The sequence below is a fragment of the Hibiscus syriacus genome, unplaced genomic scaffold (assembly GCF_006381635.1).
Source record: "Hibiscus syriacus cultivar Baekdansim isolate YM2019G1 unplaced genomic scaffold, ASM638163v2 tig00015426_pilon, whole genome shotgun sequence".
Lineage (NCBI taxonomy): Eukaryota > Viridiplantae > Streptophyta > Magnoliopsida > Malvales > Malvaceae > Hibiscus > Hibiscus syriacus.
Genome location: NW_024062362.1, coordinates 139516 through 158943, shown reverse-complemented (window position 1 = coordinate 158943; position 19428 = coordinate 139516). Strand labels below are relative to the sequence as shown.

General features: G+C 31.6%; 2 protein-coding genes across 2 annotated transcripts; one reads left to right on the top strand and one right to left on the bottom strand.

Moving 5' to 3' along the window:
• Positions 1-12997: 12997 nt before the first annotated feature.
• Positions 12998-14596, bottom strand: LOC120207812 (low affinity inorganic phosphate transporter 4-like). Its single transcript, XM_039207237.1, has one exon. The coding sequence runs from the start codon at positions 14594-14596 to the stop codon at positions 12998-13000; it is 1599 nt and encodes a 532-aa protein (XP_039063168.1).
• A 1736-nt stretch (positions 14597-16332) lies between these two features.
• LOC120207831 (mitochondrial carrier protein MTM1-like) lies at positions 16333-18879 on the top strand. The gene is made up of 6 exons (XM_039207251.1): positions 16333-16696; positions 16855-16946; positions 17048-17131; positions 17232-17291; positions 18343-18522; positions 18759-18879. The coding sequence occupies exons 1-6, from the start codon at positions 16618-16620 to the stop codon at positions 18816-18818; spliced, it is 555 nt and encodes a 184-aa protein (XP_039063182.1). The 5' UTR covers positions 16333-16617; the 3' UTR covers positions 18819-18879.
• The last annotated feature ends 549 nt before the right edge of the window (positions 18880-19428 follow it).

Below are 19428 nucleotides of genomic sequence, written 5' to 3'. Positions count from 1 at the left end.
TAAATGGTCACTTAACTTTTTAGATGCTTGCATTTAGGTCCCAAACTTTTAAAACTTGCAATACAGTCACCAAGCATTTAGTTCGTTTGCAATATGGTCCCCAACGTAACTACGTTTCACTATCATTAGGGTAAATTATATAAATTGTCACTGAATTTTCAAGCGCTTGCATTTAGGTCCCCAACTTTTAAAACTTATAACACAATCATCAATTACATTCTAAATCCCAAATTCCAAAATGTTTCAATTACATTCTAAACCTCAAATTCCAAAAATACTTCAATTACATGCCTAACCCCAAATTCATAATTCATTCTCAAAATCTTCCATAACAAATTGAACTTGAAGCAAAAACCCTAAACCCTCAAGACATAACCCTAAATATTAAATTTCCCTACCAATTAACCCAACATAATCAACAACATTTAGTTCATTTTGGGACCATAACAATAAGTGATTATGTTGGGTTTATGATTTAAAAGTTAGATTTAACCAGCTATAAGTGAACAATATTCAATTCGATTCGGAAAAATTATTTTCCGACTTGAATTGATTCAAAAAGTTTGATACAAATCGACTTTGAGTAGTAATTTCATAAACTCAACTTAAAAAAAATCAAGTTAAAATCGAGTTGTAAAATACAACTCGAATATCTCAAAATTTTTAGTAATTAGTTGACTAATTTTTAAGTTTGAGTCAAGTCCCTTGACTCTGTATGATATATGTATATCACATATGGAAAAAATATGAAGAAATATATGTATTGTATATGGTTAAAAACTATTTAAATTATAATCAAATAATATTATAGTATTATAAATATTTATAATTAAAGTTAAACAGAAACTCGAAAATTCAATTCAACTTGAATTAAATTTTATAAACTCAAATCGAAAAAATTTCGAGTTAACTATTTTATAAACTGAACTGAATTATAATCAAATAATATTATAATATGATAAATATTTATTATTAAATTTAAATAGAAACTCGAAAATTCAATTCAATTCGACTTGATTTAAATTTTATAAACTCAAATCGAAAAAATTTTGAGTCAACTATTTTATAAACTGAATTGAGTATTTAGGTCCAACATAACCATAAACCCAACATAACCATTTATTATTCACTTATAGTTGGTTAATTTTTTTCGAAATTATTATGTTTTAAGGGTTTAGGGTTGTTGTTTCAAGTCTAGTTTGTTATGACATATTTTGAGAATAGATTGTGAATTTGGGGTTGGGCATGTAATTGAAGTATTTTAAAATTTGAGGTTTAGAATGTAGTTGAAATATTTTGAATTTTAGGGTTTAGAATGTAATTGTTGATTGTGTTGCAAGTTTAAAAGTTGGGGGCCTATGCAAGTGCCTGAAAAGTTCAGTGACCATTTATATAATTTACCCTAACGACAGTGAGACGATCGTTGCGTCAGGGACCGTATTTCAAGTGAACTAAATGTTTGGTGATTGTATTGCAAGTTTTAAAAGTTGGGGACCTAAATGCAAGCATCTAAAAAGTTCAGTGACCACTTATATACTTTACCCTAAATTTTATTAATTCAATTTACATATTTTAATTTTATTTACCAAATTAACATTCTATCAAAATTATTTATTTTCATCATGTAGATAAGAGTGTTCATTGTTTTATGTGACAACTCATTCAATAAATAATTTGATTTATACAAAAATTATATTTGATCGATTATATCTCTCAAAATTTAAAAATATAAATATTTAAATAAAATTAAGTTTCTTGTAGGATTAAGGTGTTTGTAAGCAGATTAAAGTGTTGTGCGGATTCGATTATCAGCATGACTCAATTTGCTTTTATTCAAGGACGACAAATACTAGACTGCTCATTCATAACTAATGAATGCATCGATGATATGGTCAAAAGAGGAGTGAAGGGTATAGTGTTCAAAATAAATTTTAAGAGAGCCTATGACACAGTTGATTAGCTTTTCCTCATTCGAACTACGAAATAAATGAATTTCGGTAACAAATGGTATGATTGGATCATGAAATGCATCTCTACAACCTCGATCTCGATACTAGTAAATAGGGTTCGAATAGATCGCTTTAAGATAGCGTGAGGTCTCGGACGAAAATGCTCTCTTTCTCCCATGCTTTTCAACATTGTAGGGGAGAGCCTGAATAGAATGCTTTCCAAGACTGCCTACGAGGGCTTTTCTCAGGATTCTTAGTTGGTCGGAATAAAAGTTTGATAAACGTAATGTATCTTCAGTTCGTAGACAGCTTAATGATTCGTTGTGGTATCGCATTGCTACAGGAAATAGCTTCAATCGTTCAATCTAAGAATGTCTCGGTTCACCGTATTACTAGAGAGGCTAATATTGTTGCATATCTTCTCGCCAAGAGGAGAACTGAGTTTAGGGTTTAAGATTTAGAGAATTTTTATATATAAATATATCACTATTTATAAGGATTTGACTTATATAATTTAACTATAATTTTTTTTATTTTTTTTCATTTTGGTTTTATAATTTTAATTTCTTTTTAATTTGACCTTTGTAGTGAACAAAATTATAATCCAATCAAAGTCATCAATAATTGTCGTCGCTAAAAAATATTGACAACTAATAAAGACTTTGACCCCTTTTTTTCCCCACATAGCACGTGACTATTTCTCTCTCGATTTTTTTTTAATTTCACCCTAAGTGTATAAAATAAATCCACATTCTCCTAAATTTCACCCTAAGTGTGCATTTCTTGTTAATCAAGAAACTTGTTGACAAGGATGACGTGTATGGTAAAAATGTGTCTTTTAAAATTACAACTAATAGGATACATCTTTATCTTTGTCTTATGTGGTAGAAATTGATGTTCTTTTCATAAATAATTTTGGAAGGGTGTTATTTTTATAAATAATATTAAAAATAATGTATGTGAGTAAATTAATCATTTAAATAAGGAGTAAAAATTCTTTAAATACCAATTTTAAAAAATAACAACCCTAAGAGTGAATCTCACTTCAATAATTAATGTGATGTTTGATATCCTAACTAAACTATCCTTATTGAAAATCAGATATTATAGTTATCATTTCATAGCAACTCACTATCATCAATATCATAAGATATATGGATTGTCTATGCACCAATGTGTTTGGCAAATTGTGTCATTCATAAGCCAGTTTGTTCTCATTTTCTTTGTGGAAAGCCTATTTTCATCACCCTTAAATCAACACCAACATGGATAGACATAGCTCAATCTATCACCTATTAAATAAAGTCTAACAATCCTTAAAGCACATTTTTTTCGTTGAGGTTTTTACATAGAAAGAATGTATTAATTATGTTAGAGTTTGCCTCGAATTCAAAGTGGCATAAATTAATTAATATATAAATTTAGAAAAGTAAGAAACTAAGTTTGATTAAAAGTAGAGAACTTTATTAAGTTAGATTTCTATTTTATTTCGTTTCCTTTGTAATCAAGTATCTATCCCTATAAATAGATGCTAAAGATAAAGAGTTAGATATCAAGTTTTTCTTTCTCCAAAATCATCTTGCATTTTCTTCCTTTATATTAGTGAAATCATTCTCCTCTGTTCGTGGTTTTTTCTTTTTGGGTTTTCCACGTAAATCTTGGTGTTCTTTGTTTTTCTTTTGTTATCGTGTTTATTTGTTTGTTGATAATCGTTCTGATATTATAACAAATTGGTACCAGAGCTTCGGGTTTAAGATTATGGCAACAATGAAGTATAGTATTTTGTTATTGAATCGAAACATCATGTTCTTATTATGGCAAGTATAGATTCAGGACGTTCTTGCATAGTTCGACTTAGATGGTACATTGGAAGTTTGATAAAAAGACATCGTCAGATTGAACGAACAAATAAAAATGTAAGAATCGTAAGGCCCTATCTCAGACCCATTCACACGTATTAAATCAAATCTTTCAGGATGTGTTTAAAGAAAAAATAATCACTTCTTTGTGAGTAAAATTGGAGCAATTATGCATGCAAAAATCGTTGTAACCCCCTCAGACCGATGCGGATAACCCGGTCCAATCTGGAGTGTCATATTAGGGCCACCGAAGCGACCCATTGTAAAAATAGCGGAAAATTTGAAAATTTTCTTAATACTTGTAAACTCATAAAATCATTTATGAGTACAAAATAAAAGTTATCAATATTCGAAATAAAATAGATTTTCATATTCGTATATAAAACAAAATACAATTACATGCCCCCTAATCACATGTACCATACTCTGCAAACAGCACTGGAAAAACTTCCTTACTGAAGTCGATAGCTGCACTAGTACAATTCTTTTAACCTGCAATGTTGAGTAATAGAGTGAGCTTTGGAAAGCTCAGTAATACAGAACTACCAGATGATGCTAATGAACGTGCAGATACAGATAAATATATATTTCCTTATTGTTTCCGAACATTTACAGATTTTTATGCTGAGCAGAGATCCTACTGATATTTCATGTGGTAACGGACAATGAGCTTTCAGTTTAGAGAAATATTTCAGATGACTGGGTTCAGGAGATCAGAATAGATTATCTAGTGTGTTCCCATAAAACCAGTGAAGAGATACAAATCTTTTCTTTTTAAACAGTAGTAGTTTAAAAACATATTTTTATTCAAAAACCATATTAATCCCTCCAACCAAACTCTCCATAATGTGTAGGTTCCCCAGAACCATACACCCACCTATACACCAAGTAAAGACTTATCTTGAGCACAAAGCAGAGGAGCCCGCAGTAACGATAACTTCCTCCAACAACACCCTTCCAATAAACGTTTGTCAAAAATCATATTATTCCCTCCAACCAACACTCCATAATGTGTAGGTTCCATAGAACCTTACACCCACCTGCACACCTACTAAATTCCATGATTCCATAAATCAGGAACAATTCATATTTTCCATTGAAAACAGGAAACCAGATAACACATTCCAGGTAACCATAGTTCATAAACCAATAAATTCCATTATTTCATAAATCATGTACAATTCATACTTTTCGATGAAAACCGTAATCAGATATCACATACCATGTTGCCATGGTTCATAAACCAATAAATCAATAATTTCGTTAAACTCATTTGAAACATATAAAACTGTCATGTAGTACATGTGAAACACACTAGAGGATCAGAATATTTATCAGATATTCTTCAGAGATACTGGATAATCTTATTGTGCAGAGAAACAATGATCTTCAGTTTACCGATAGAATGTCAGAATTTAGAATCACTAGAGGAATAGTTCAATAACTAACGGAATCATTAATTATTCAGAATATAACTTGAACTGATAAGGAAGAAACAAAGATTCAAAACATTTACGATTTGTGTCGATCTATCGGAATATCGAACAACTCAAGCTGAACAACTCCCAGAACTGATACTTATTGACTGGTCAATTCATTACCCTTCTAGGGTATTTACTTTTTAATACCAAAAATTATTGTCCAGAGATCATCTTCGGAATCATCGTTGAATAGATCTTTCAATGTTTTTATTTTATTTCCATGCTTCTACACTATCATGTAATGCTAACGTACTTGATTATTTTAATCATAAACCATTATAATTGTACACTATATAAACTCATCAGAGTTTTCAGACTTATCCAAATCACTTACTAAATCCTCAGTCATTGAGGTTACCTAGTTCATTTAACAGTCATGTCCATTCCAGTTACTTCAGGATTTTCGAGAGTAATTCAAATGTTCCTGAATTTTAGACACATGTTGTACTTCCGTTCCATTCAATTTGGTCTTTGTGGTTGATTTGTCGAACAAACGTTCAATTCTTAGTACTGAATGCGATCCAGAGTTGAGCTAAGCTGAATACTTCCAAAATTTATCATCGAGTCAAACTTGAGAAGACGAACATGCATTCCAGTAATATCTATGTCATTCAGGTATTGACATAGCTTTAGGGTTGAGCTACTTACTTAAATTGTGTTACATTACTTTTAAAGGTAGTCCAATACCCATGCTTATTTGGATTCCTTAATTAATCCAAGACACTTACTTGGTATAGGCCATAAGGGTATTTTGGTAATTTTGGTGTTCAGTTTTATTCCATTCATATCAAAGCTTGAAGATATCTATTCATTCCTGAGTTTAGTGATATTCTTGGTTCATTTCCATTATAGGGGTATTTTGGTCATTTTATAGATCCAGCGTATTTTAATCATTTTCTTCCGTCCGATCTTACTATTAAATTCAATCTTATCATTTATTTCAGTCCTTTTGAACAATTCTGACAGCAGAATACCCCGATAAATTATTCTTCAGGTATTTACTCATTACTCGGATATTTTCTGGTCAAGTGCCTTCTCAGATTTTACAAACGAAATATCATGAATTTTCTTTACAAAAACAGGATCTTAATAATTAAATTCGTAATTAATCGAGTTAAGTACAAATCCTCAAAGTACTTTCTCATTCAGGGTCAACTCAGACTATTTTACCTCTCAAGGGTATTTTCGTAATTTCTTAACCAGATAATTTCGATATTAGCTCTTAAAGAAAATAATATAATATAGAGATCCTATGATTAATTGCTTCCTCGAACATTCTTTGATCTTGAAATGATTCTTTAAAAGACTTCTACTATCTAGCATAAACCCTCTTGGGGTTAAAAACCAGTTATCCATAATTTCCAAGTAAAACTAACATTTCTTATGCACATCAATAGTTTTATCATATCAATAATTCTTTTCAGATTTATTAATCCAATTCCGGGGATAATTCTTGTCATTTTCCAACATAAGGGTAATTTCGTAATTTTACCTAATCGAAATATTCTCATAATTTATCATCTAAGTACCTTTAATGAGATGAATTATAATTTACATATCCATGGCTGATTCTTTTATCACTTAAATCTGCATATCCATGGTTGATTCTTTTATCACTTAATTCCAGAACTTGTAATTTAATTCCAACTGTCCTCCAATTTCTTATAATAGTCATCTGAGCCATATTCAGTTACCTACTTTCTACCGTATTCGAATCGAGTGTAGATCTTCATTAATTACACATATGAGACCAAACATTTACATTCATGCATTTACCAATACCAACATGTTCTATAAAGCATAAAGATGTAGTAAAGTATTACCTCAATTTTCGTGACATACTGATCGACCATATAATTTCCATTCGAATGTCCTCGATCTTTAATTCAACTTCCAATATTTTCCTCACGATCCAGGCCATCAAAATTACTAACTCGTATCTAAATAATTTCCATCGCCATAAAAATAACTTATTAGAATCTAAAAATAATAATTTGGGGAGCCAAATGGTAAAACTAAAAATTGACGATGCTACTAGAATATTTAATTACTAAAATCAAGGCTAAAACAAACTAATCTAAACTATCAAAGCTTGGTTGAAATTATACTAAAACTAGGTGAAAAATAAATTAGAATCTTACCGAAAATACATGACTGAAGCCATGATTAGCCCTTTCTTCATAATAACATTTTCAAACCCACGTGCTCCCTGAACCCATTTACATTTATTTATTATTTTTTTCCATTACCAGCTCTCAAACCTGAGTTGAGATAGCCAAATGATAAACACTAAACCAACTAGGACAAGGAGAAAGCCGTAGAGATTCCCAGCTGCGAGACCAACCCATACATGGTCGATAAATGGCGATGGCTTCCCTCTTTGCCTCCCTTCTTTCATGCTTAATAAACCTTATCATTGTGCTCACATGCACACAAAAACGAAGAGCGATTCATCTTCTCCAAATCACTTTCCAACACTTTGCATTAATTTCAGTTCGAAACAGCAGCACAAAGTATTGACAGAATCAATTATTTTCGACACCATTACTAAACTGAGCTCCATCTTTTTTCAAAACTTGGCTTATGGTGGAATTTCAAAGATGACCTGCAGGACATGAGAAGCATCGTTACATGACCTTTGCTGTGTTCCTTGATGCTGAGGAGCAATCTGACGATTAAGAGTTGTAAGATCATTGTGAGCCCAAAAAGACATCAAGCAAAGTGTCAAAGATGCACTCTTTAGGGTCATACTGAAACCTCACAACATCATTATGGTTGGTAGTCCCAGAAAACACGTAACTCGGATTATTCATGAACCCTTAGGTATACCCGACCTCTATTTTGGTCACACCCAGAACCCTTTGAAACTCCAATTCAACGCCTCAAAAGCACCCAGCACCTAACTGAGCAACTGCTGGTCAAGAGTAGAGATGTCGTCATCTGGACCTTTAGCGATGACATACCTCATAACTTATGGGTTGAGCTTGGTGTTAACTCTGAAGCCGAAGCTTTAAAGGATGTTCATGGGGCCAGTGGAGTGATACAGAGCGTTTGGTTTGAGGGAAAGGAAGAGAAAGAGGAGGAAAATAGGGTACAATGATAATGCAACTTTTCAAAAACTCTTTTTGGAGTTTGAAAATGAAAGCTGGAACCAATAGTTTCCACGCAATACCATTATCATTCATTTAATCCACTCACCTAATAATTCGTCCGTTCTACCTACTCCAACAATTGTTTTAAAACCAATCCTTACATTGTTACACTAAAACAAATCTTTCAGATATGTAGTTTACCATTTTTTTCATATAATAATAATAATAACAATTTCGTACCAAACAGAATCTAGATAAATCATGTGAATTCTAGAATAAACTAAAACCAAAGAATACAAAAGTATACATAAAATCCTCAAATTTTTCAAAATTCTTTGTTAACCCAACATTTTAATCAAACTACTTCTGTAAATATCATGCAAAATTTTAACCCCTAAATTGGGGTGTGACAATCGTTGACAAGCAAGTTCCACTTAAAGAAGCATCTTTGTTCGCTCAAGTTGGCGGAAGGTCCATCTCATGAAGAGCAACTGATCGCATTCAAGGAAACAGTCTCTGATCTAGAGACTTTAGAAGTGAAGTATGACCAAGAAGAATTAGGATTGATCCTCCTATGTTCGTTGTCTCTTTCCTACTCATCTTTTAGAGACACGATCATGTACAATCGTGATACACTCACTCTTAAAGAAGTGTACAATATCTTACACTCGTTTGACAATATGAAGTATCGTGTATCTGGTTCCGAGCCTCAAGTAGAGGATCTCATGGTGCATAAATCGACTAGTTCAGACTGTGAAAGAAAAGACGAGCGTTCTTTTGGAAGTAAAGGAAATAACAAATCAAAATGTTCTAACTGAGGTAAAACTTGTCACTACTGAAAAATGAAGGTCACATTAAAATGGAGTGCTATAGGTTACAAAATAAAATCAAAAGAGAAGCTAAATAGCATAAATCTAGAAAATCTCGTGAGGCCAATGCATTGGAGGATTGTGATGATAGAGAACTCTTTGTTGCAACTGGAAACAACTTTATAACAATTGATGAGTGGATACTTAGCTATAGTAGCGGTTTTCATATGAGTTATAATCGTGACTGGTTTGTGACGTATAAGGTTGTATATATATTTTTAAGAAATAATGTCATTTGTAAAGTCGCATGTACTAACACAATCAAAATTAAGATGTTCTATGGGATTGTTTGAACACTTGGTAATGTGAGACATGTTACATATTTGAGCAGAAATTTAATTTCAATAGGTAATCTAGATTCAAAAGGGTACAAATTCTCTAGTGAAGGTGGAGCTATGAAAATTTAAAAGGGTTTTATTGTTGTGATGAAAAGGCAAAAAAAGACTACCAAGTTTTATGTTCTACAAGGTTCAACAATTTTAGATAATGTTACTTGTAAAAACATTATTGCTGGCAAAAGAAGAATTTTTATTGAACAAGATAGCCATTGACATAACTGTTATGTGAAGCAGAAAAGAGTTCAATTTCATGGACATGACGAATTTGAAGATATAATTATCATTGATGACTAGGATCGTGTTGTCATGAAACTGCTTGTGGTGATACATTTGTGAGCAAAGTTGACACTTACGATAACCATGTCAATGTGAAGACTAAATCCAAGATTAGACAAAGCTTGATTCAGTCGATATCCATTAATGAAGATTACCCCTTTTAGGGGTGTTATAGAAGATGTTGAGAACTTGTTCGTTGAAATGAAAATTGTTTTTGTTGAGTTTGGGCGCCTCATCGAATTTAGGTATTTTGTCTAGAAACCTTCACATTTTCAGAATTCGCGTCAAGATGGAGATTTGTTAGAGTTTTTCTCAAATACAAAATAGGCTAAATTAATTAATATATAAATTTAGGAAAGTAGGAAACTTAGTTTAATTAAAAGTATAAAACTTTATTAAAGTAGATTTCTGCTTTATTTTGTTTCCTTTCTAATCAAATATATATCCTTATAAATAGATACTAAGGACAAGGGTTAGATATCAAGCTTTTCTTTATCTGAAACCCTCTTATGTTTTCTTCCTTCATATTAGTAGAATTCTTCTCATTTGTCTATGATTTTTTCCTTTTGGGTTTTTCATGTAAATCTTGATATTCTTTATTTTTATTTTTAATTGTATTTATTTATTTACCGATTATCGTTTCGATATTATAACAAATTACAAAGAGAATTTCTCTTCTTTTACATTAAAAGTTTTTAAAAGATTTTAGCGACTTTAATAGCATATTTGATCTTAAGTTGTATCAAATAGATATCAAGATTGTGTTCCTCAATATTAAAATTGATAAAACGATTTATACAATATAATAAAAAAATTTATGTCTGATGATACAAAGCTAATAATATTCAAATTAATGATATTCATCTATGAGCTTGAACATGACTCTGATCAATGGTATTAGCGATTTCACCAAGAGATTTTCTCATTTGGTTTTGAGATTAATTTAATCGATGACAAAAGTTCAAAGGGAGTAACCAAGTGACACCTTTGTTGTTAAAAGAGACACAAGTAAGAGATCTAAGAGTAATTTTGAGATTATGAACATGCAAACGGTTCCTTATGTGTTAGTGGTGGGAATTCTAATGTATTCCTAAGTTTGTACGCATAATATAGCATGTGATTTTGGGATATTAACCGGATACTTAAATAATTTGAGTATGGATCATTGAATAACAATTAAATGATTAATTTGATATCCTAAAAAATATTACATGCTCACATATCAAATGTCTAATAAATTAAAGATCATCCGGTATATAAACTCTAATTTTATTAACATATGAATGAAAAATTATATCATATGAGCCGCTAATTATGGATGAAATAGAAAAATCACTAATGATAATAAATTTATAATCTTTTATTCTAATAACGATAAGAACACATCAAAGTCGAAACACAAATACCATTGATTGTTAAAGAAAATTCGGAGTGATCATGAATTTATATAATATATTAATACAAACTCAATGATTATACATTTAGTAAGAGACTATTATCCCGTGTCTTTCATGAGCACATTATCCATGTGGATGTAATGTCATTTAAGAATAATTTAATTTTGGTGGGAGTTACATTTAAAGTGCTTGTTTGTTTAAACGTAGTTGTAATTACTATAGTTAATAATATTTTAAGATTATTTTCTATAGAAATATTTTTTTATTTATTCTTACTTTATTTTTAAATAAATTTGATTTCACTAATTTTTTTGAATAATGACAAATGAATTTTATTAATAAAAACAATGGAAGAAATCAAAATTACAACACACTTAAAGAGAAAATTGAGGACAACGATTACCAAAAAAACTCATACATAAAATAAAATTATTAAACCGAAATATACGAAGAAAAATGAAACCTTCTATTGAGAATGACATCCAACATCAAAAGAACTTAGTAATCTCCATAAAACTTTTTGTCTAGACACTTTACCAAGTGATAAAGGAGTGGTGAGCTAACCAACAATTTGGCAGACTGTTTTGATACATAATTCTAATTATATCGGCAAACAACTTTTTACTAAAGAGGGGATCTGACAAAACGTGACCACCGACAAACCAATCAGAAAATAAATGTTGTGAGGATCTTTGTGCGAACACCAACATAACCACAAAGATATACAAAAAGAAGTACCAAAAGTTATAAGGAACATGTCACAAGAACATAGAAAAACATGTCACAAGTACATAAATTATTATTTAAAATTAAAAAAAACTTAAGAAAAAAAGGAGTTAATATAAAAAATAAGAAAAATAATAATCACTAACGGTCGACAATCAATATTAAAATTGGTGTCATATTCGATTAAACAAACAAAAAAAAGAAGAAGATACAAAAATATTACTAAAAAAACTTTTAATATTCCTTAGTATATATAGTTATGATTAAAATTATCTCGCTAAAATTTAAAGAGAATCAATTGAAAATATACATATCAAGATAACATTACATACAATTTTTATGTTAGAAGCCCATAATTAATATATTATCATTTAGTTATACTTAGTCTGTCAGATAATTAAATATAAACCATAAACCTTAAACTATATTTTTAATATTTAAATAACTACTTTTATTTCATTTTGATACTTAAATTTTGTTTTTTTTAAAACCATTCTCAATTTTTAGTTTAGGTTTTAATTCGATATTCCGTTGTTAAAAAAAATAATAGAACTGTTCAAGTTTCATTTTTTTATTTTTCCAATGAAGACATGGTATTATCTTATAAGGACAAGCCAACATCATCGTTAAGTTGTTAATGGCGGATAGTAAAATAAAACTTGAACTAATTTTAGATATGGTTTTAGAAAAAATAAAATTTAGATAATAAAACGAAACAAAAATAATACTTTTAAGTAATAAGCTTGTAGTTTACCCTTAAATATATATGAAATCTTGGCTTTAACATTTACATAAAGGTAGTAGGAGGAATTACCGTTGGGTGCTCTGTATTGACCTGGATATATAACAGCGGTTGCAGGTCTTATTCAACAGTTAATTTAGTTAAAAACCAAACGAAAACCCAGGCAGAAAACCTATTGTTTCTCGCCTTTTATTCAACAGTTCTTTTAATCTTTCTCCCTCCACACTTCTAAACTAGCTAGTTTAAGTAACCAAAGCAGGCAAATAATTCACCCTTCAAATCTGTCGTTTCCTTGCAAGGCAAACGATCTGGTGGCGGCCATTTGAGTCTCATTCTGGCCGCCGCCGCCATCCTCGCCTGAAATTTCTTCTAAAGACCGACCTTTGGTTTCCGGGACCAGGAATGTGAAACAAAATCCCAACAAATTTGTAAAGGACAAAGCGATGATGGCGGTCTTGATTTTCTTAACATCCTCGTCCAATGTATATGTTTGCACCACGAAAGCTCCGATCATGGCGCCGGCCTTCCCCGACGCCGCACTCAGCGCATGACAAGTGGACCGCACCCTGGTCGGGAACAGCTCAGCCGGTAGCACAAAGGTCGTACTGTTGGGGCCAAAGTTGGCGAAAAAGAAGGTTAACCCATAAAGAACGACAAATAAGAACTTATTATGGTCCCTAAGGTAACCATATTTGACGCCAAGAATCAGCATGAAGATGGACATCATTAAGAATCCGACTAGTTGGATAATGAACCGACCAATCTTTTCTATGAACAGTACGGTGAACCAATACCCTGGGAATGTACCGAGCAAAGCAACAACGAACATGGCACGTGAGGTCTCAAACATTTCTCTAATAGCGTTCACATCCGGAGCTTTATTGGTGAGCCCCATGGCCGGGAAAATGTCCTTTTGGGTTAGGTTTTGACTGTAGAAAGCAATATCCAATAAAAACCATGTGGTCATTGTACCTATAAGATGATACCCATGGCGTCTAAAGAACTCATGTGATAGTAACTCGTACTGATTCGCCGCCTTGAATTGGGAAACCTTATCCGATTCGTCTTCTAGTTTGATTTCGAGAACTCGCCCCATATCGGCCGCCGCTTGTTTCGCGTTTCCTTGGATAATCGCGGTGTAACGACCGGTTTCCGGCATCTTCATCCGCCAATAGTATGTTAGAAGAGCTGGTAAGGCACCAAACATAAGCACAATCCGCCATAGATAATCTGCTTCTGGTTGAGTAGAAAAGATTTGATCTTGTTTGAAAGTAGGTGCTGGGTAGAGCTTAAGAAAGATAGCCGAAAGAATCATGGAAACTAAGCCGGCGAATATAATCCCGACACCTTGCATGGCGAAAACCGCCGCAATGAACGCCCCACGAGTCTTCTTGTTAGCATATTCCGACATGATTGTAGCTGAAAGCGGATAATCGCCGCCGATGCCAAAACCAAGCCAGAATCTAAAGAAACAAAGTGTTCCGATCACAGAACCGGAGGTGGCTCCAAACGATAGTCCCGAGCATATGGCGCAAAACGCCATGAGGATGAGAGTAATCCCATACACTTTCTTCCGGCCGAGTTTGTCACCGAGCCAACCGAACACCAGTTGGCCGCTGAGAGTCCCGAACAAGGCTACACCGGTGACCAAGTTGTTAATGCCATGTGGGAGCTTTCCCGGCTTGTTTGCATGAGGATCGTAGTAGTAAAGGCGGCCCAAGAGTTTGGACACGGTTGTGATGCAGAAGAGATCATAAGCATCGGTGAAAAATCCCATGCCGGCGATCACGATGGCTTTCACATGGTACCATTGCGTCTGGGCCGTGTCGAGAGCTTCGAGCACCGCTAGATTGTTGCCTGAGGCCATTGCTTTTGCTTGCTTTATCTCACTGCTGATCGTGCGCCCCATTTTATAACACAACAACGATACAGACGTTGATACCAAGGCTTTGGTGTCAGAACAAGAAATTTGTGGAATATGAAGGATATTCTACAAGCTTTCGGTGTCAAAACAAGAAATACATATTCTAGTTCATAATTAATACCTACAAGTTTTCTTCTAATCAGGGTTAGTCAAGTCAAATTAAAAAAAATTGAATTATTCGATTTACGAGTCTTATTTTATAACTCAAATTTTATTTTATTTTTTCGACTCAAGTCGAGTTGTTAGAGTTTTTATTTAAATTTAGTTTTAAACATTTATAATATTACGGTACTATTTTACTCTAATTTATTGGGTTTTCTATAATCATATAAAAATACATATATATTTTTTTTCATATTTTTCACATGTAATATACATGAACTTGACTTAAACTTGAAAACTAATCCACTAATTAATAAAAATTTTGAGTCATTTGAGTTCTATTTTATAACTAAACTTGAATTTGAAATTTTTTTCTATTCGAGTTTATAACACACTGGTCGAGTCAATTTGAATCGAGTTAAAAATATTATTTTTTAAGTCAAATTAAGTTTTGCTCACCCCTACTTCGATTAATGTATTTAAATATTTTTATTTAAGTGAAATATTTTATATTAATATACTATTTATTTATAAATTTTAATAATTTAATTTTCAATAAAAATGTAATCTAAATTAATATAAAATATAAATGAATATTTATCCATTTTATCTATTGAAATTTTTATTAATAATGTTACTTTTATAATAATGATTTTAATATAATATATGAATAAAGTGTTACTTTTATAATAATGATTATTAAAAATGTTGTCTTAAAAAAAAATAAACATTACTAAAACTGTTAATTTATAATTTAATCTTGAACTTTCACAATGTTATTATTTTCACTCTCTTCAAATTTCATTTTCTCCCCAAAAAATCATCTTTTATAATCCCAACTCCAATCATCATTCTAAAAGTAAAATTTATTTTACTTTTTTACTTTTTAGGGTAAAGAACGTAAATGGTCTCTCGCCTATAGGATATTACTTTATTAAGTCATTCAATTATTAAAAGTTACAAAATGGTCCTTCAAATAAAGAGTGTTTTTTGTTGAGTCCCTCAGCTATTAAAAGTTACAAAATGATCATCCAACTATTCATTATGTTACAAACTCATCATTTCAATTAAAAAATAGAAGATACTATCAGTTAAACTTATTGAATGTGATATGAAAAAAATTGATCCAAAAATCTCAAACGACTATCATATTCCAGTCATAATGTTAACATCTAACTTAAACATACACCAATTTTTTAACGAAAAAGAACAAGTTTGAAGCATAATGAATAGTCGGATGACCATTTTGTAACTTTTAATAGTCGAGGAACTCAACAAAGGAACACTCTATATTCAAATGACCATTATGTAACTTTTAATAGCCGAGGGACTTAATAGAGTAGTACCCTGTAATCGGGGGACCATTTGCGTTCTTTACCCTACTTTTTAATTTGACATAAAGATTTTTTATTATATTTTAATGATTAATAAATTTTAATACAATTATAAATATTTAGAAATACATTAAATAATTAACATTTATTCATTTATATATTATTTTACTTTAAACATTAGCATATAGTTGTACTAATTATCAATATTTGTAATCTCCTTGTTTGAAGCGCATAATACCGAACGCCAAAAATGTGAGGTCTTGTTTGTCTCTCTTTTCCTTTTCGCCAAAACAAAGGAAATCCCTCCTCTCTTTTTTTATTTTGTAATTTCCTTCTTCCCCAAGGAGCTAAGATGGCGTGATATTTGATTATCTAGGAATCAGTTCGTGGTTGATTCTGCTTCCACACTTATTGCCGATGGAGAAGAAGAAAGAAATGGAGTGCAACGAACAAAGATTCAGTGGCTGAGATCTGACCAAATATTCGAGATGTGAAATCAACGGTCACGATTTGTCCATCACGGAACCAATGATAACCTATCTACACGGGAGTGAATTCTGTGCTCCTCAGCGTCAGAAGAATGACGATGCGTCCAATTCCAATCCAGGTATAGGAGACCGGGCTTTCTCTGCCGCCGGTGCTGCCTTTTTGACCGCAATCATCGTTAATCCTCTCGATGTTTGCAATGATAATCGATACGCGTTTTCTTTTTATTAAAATTTCACTTCTTGTTCGCCTGATTGTTTGTTATTCAAGTGTTCATAGGATTGATTCTTTCACTGTTTGAATGTCGTTTTGAAACAATGCTATGTAATCCGATTGGTCAAATAGCAGATTTTGGGCCAAACACAGTATGGGTGCATTTCTATTAATGATGAAATTTTTATGTCTTCTTTTAATCCTTCTATTTAGGTGTTAGATTTGTACTAAATTTTGCCATCTTTGATTTTTGGATTAGATGTTCGCGGATTTAAGATGTTCACCAATCACCATCTTTCAGTACAAAGGAACATTCGATGTCTTCAACAAGATAATTCGCCAGGTCGGTGTGTAGTGCTCGTCATGACCCGAGTGTTGTATGTTAGGTGCTTCCCTTTGTGTTTTCCACTGTTTTCAACCACCTAATAGAGAATGTTCTACAGGAGGGATTTTCTAGGTTGTGGAGAGGGACTAATGCAGGTCTGGCATTGGCAGTACCAACTGTGAGTTCCTCTTTCGATTAGTTATCCAGTCATAGAAAGTATTTTGGGTACACTTTTAGGTGTGAGCTAAACTCGATTCTATTTGAAAATCGAAAAAAATCAATTTCGAGTTATTCGAATCAAGTTATTCAAGTCAACTCGAATTATAAATTCAGTTTTCGAGTTTGAGTCGAATTAAAATTTTGAAATTTCTCGTTACTAGAAAAACCAAACATTTGAATAACTATTTTGACATTTTTATGATTTAGTCTCTTGTTACAATATTCCTTCAATTACACCTCCATTTTAAGTTTATTTTTACCAAAATTTGAACCACATGCTCATAAACCATCTTATAATACATATGTACTTTTCAATTCCTCTTTTTTATAACAATTTTTTTATTTTTCAATTTAGTCTCTTAATTTTTTATATTTTCCTTATTTTTTCAATTCATCCTTTATTTTAAGTCTATTTTTTTATCAAATTTGAACCACGTATTCATATACCACAATAGAATACCTATATAACTTCAATTCTTACTTTATTTTACTAAAATTGTACTCTCTTTTTATTTAGTCCCTTAACTTTACATTTTACTCAATTTGGTCTTTTGACTACAGTGTTTTGCAAATTCTTTCTTCCTATCAATTCCTTGACTCTTTTATACTCTCATCAAAATTTTACCCTTAAAATAATTTCTTTAAAATATAATATTATGAATATATTTCATAATTTTAGATTCTTCTTGATATATTAAATAACATTATAATGTTACACGCGCACTCGCACACACATATAACCATATATATATATATTTATGGTTAAAGAAAGTAAAAAAATTGGAACAAATCATTGTCATAAAACTATAAATAATTCTAATAAAATTAGTATAGAAATTCGAATAACTCGACTCGAAAAAAATTTCAAGTTAAGTTCGAGTTGTAAAATACGACTCGTCAACTTGAATAACTCGAAATTTTACTCGACTCGACTCAATCGTATGCTCACCCTTAACACTTGTAGTAGATATTTGTAAAGCTTTTGTGGTGATTTCTCACATTCTGTACAGGTGGGAATCTATTTACCTTGCTATGACATATTCCGCAACTGGATGGAGGGGCGTGCAATAGAACATATGCCTGTCCCTGATGCAACTCCATATGTTCCTTTGGTTGCTGGCTCATTGGCTAGATCAATAGCAAGTGCAACATGCTACCCGATTGAGCTTGCGAGAACAACACGCATGCAGGTAATTTTGATGTCAGCTCAAGTTCTAGTTCTTGTAACTGTTATTATCATTGTAAAAGTGATTGCATCAGTATTGCTATTATTTAATGCTATATATGTGTTTTTATTTCTATTTAACAAAAGGAGGCTAATGGTCTTTCTTAAAATTTGATATTTCTCTATTATTTGTCTCTAAAAAAATGTAAATACCTGTTTGATTGTGTTGTCTAATCCTTTTCAGTTTTCTTTTTCAATCAGAGACATTTAAGATCACTCAAATCAGAAAGAAGCTTCCTGGAGTTTTTAGTACCCTTCTAGGATTCCTCTCCAATATCAAGGGAACAAACCGTCAGAGCAGTTGTAAGTTAATCTCCTCAATATCTGGTTCCATTTTTTTTCTGGTTTCCCCAACAATAAATATATAGAGGGTTAGGATCCACTTACACCTAGTATAAAACTTTTAGTTTTACACCCTTTTTGGATCGTTGGATGAGGGGAAATCAAAGGCTGAGATTAACTCTCTCTTTTTTCCAATGTTAATCTCCTAAAAAGTGTGAAACTTTTTAATTTTACACTATATAATTGGATCCTAGGCCATATATATATATATTCTTCTGCCTGTGTTTCTATCTGCTATGTCCTAAAATTCCAAAAGTACTTAATCTATTGATGATACTAGCTCATAACCTCAGATGTTAACATTCCCATTTCTTTTAGAGTTTTCATGACCCATCGGTTGGCCATTGGCTTGAGTTTCTTAGGTTAATACTTTGCTTATTCTTGCGAATATTATTGAATTACATTACATTTTAGTTGGATGTTTGTAAACTTTGACTTATTTATATTTTATGTATTTTCACTTTATTTGAAGCATAATTATATTTCAAGATTGTTATTTCATATTGTTATAGGTTAATTTTGGGTATAC

Bases quoted from the DNA above. Each gene is read 5' to 3' on its own strand.
- LOC120207812 (XM_039207237.1), bottom strand. From the start codon at position 14,596: ATGGCCTCAGGCAACAATCTAGCGGTGCTCGAAGCTCTCGACACGGCC.
- LOC120207831 (XM_039207251.1), top strand. From the start codon at position 16,618: ATGATAACCTATCTACACGGGAGTGAATTCTGTGCTCCTCAGCGTCAG. The intron at 16,947-17,047 runs GTGCATTTCTAT...TTTTTGGATTAG, and splicing joins TTGGGCCAAACACAGTATGG to ATGTTCGCGGATTTAAGATG. The intron at 18,523-18,758 runs GTAATTTTGATG...TTTTTCAATCAG, and splicing joins CGAGAACAACACGCATGCAG to AGACATTTAAGATCACTCAA.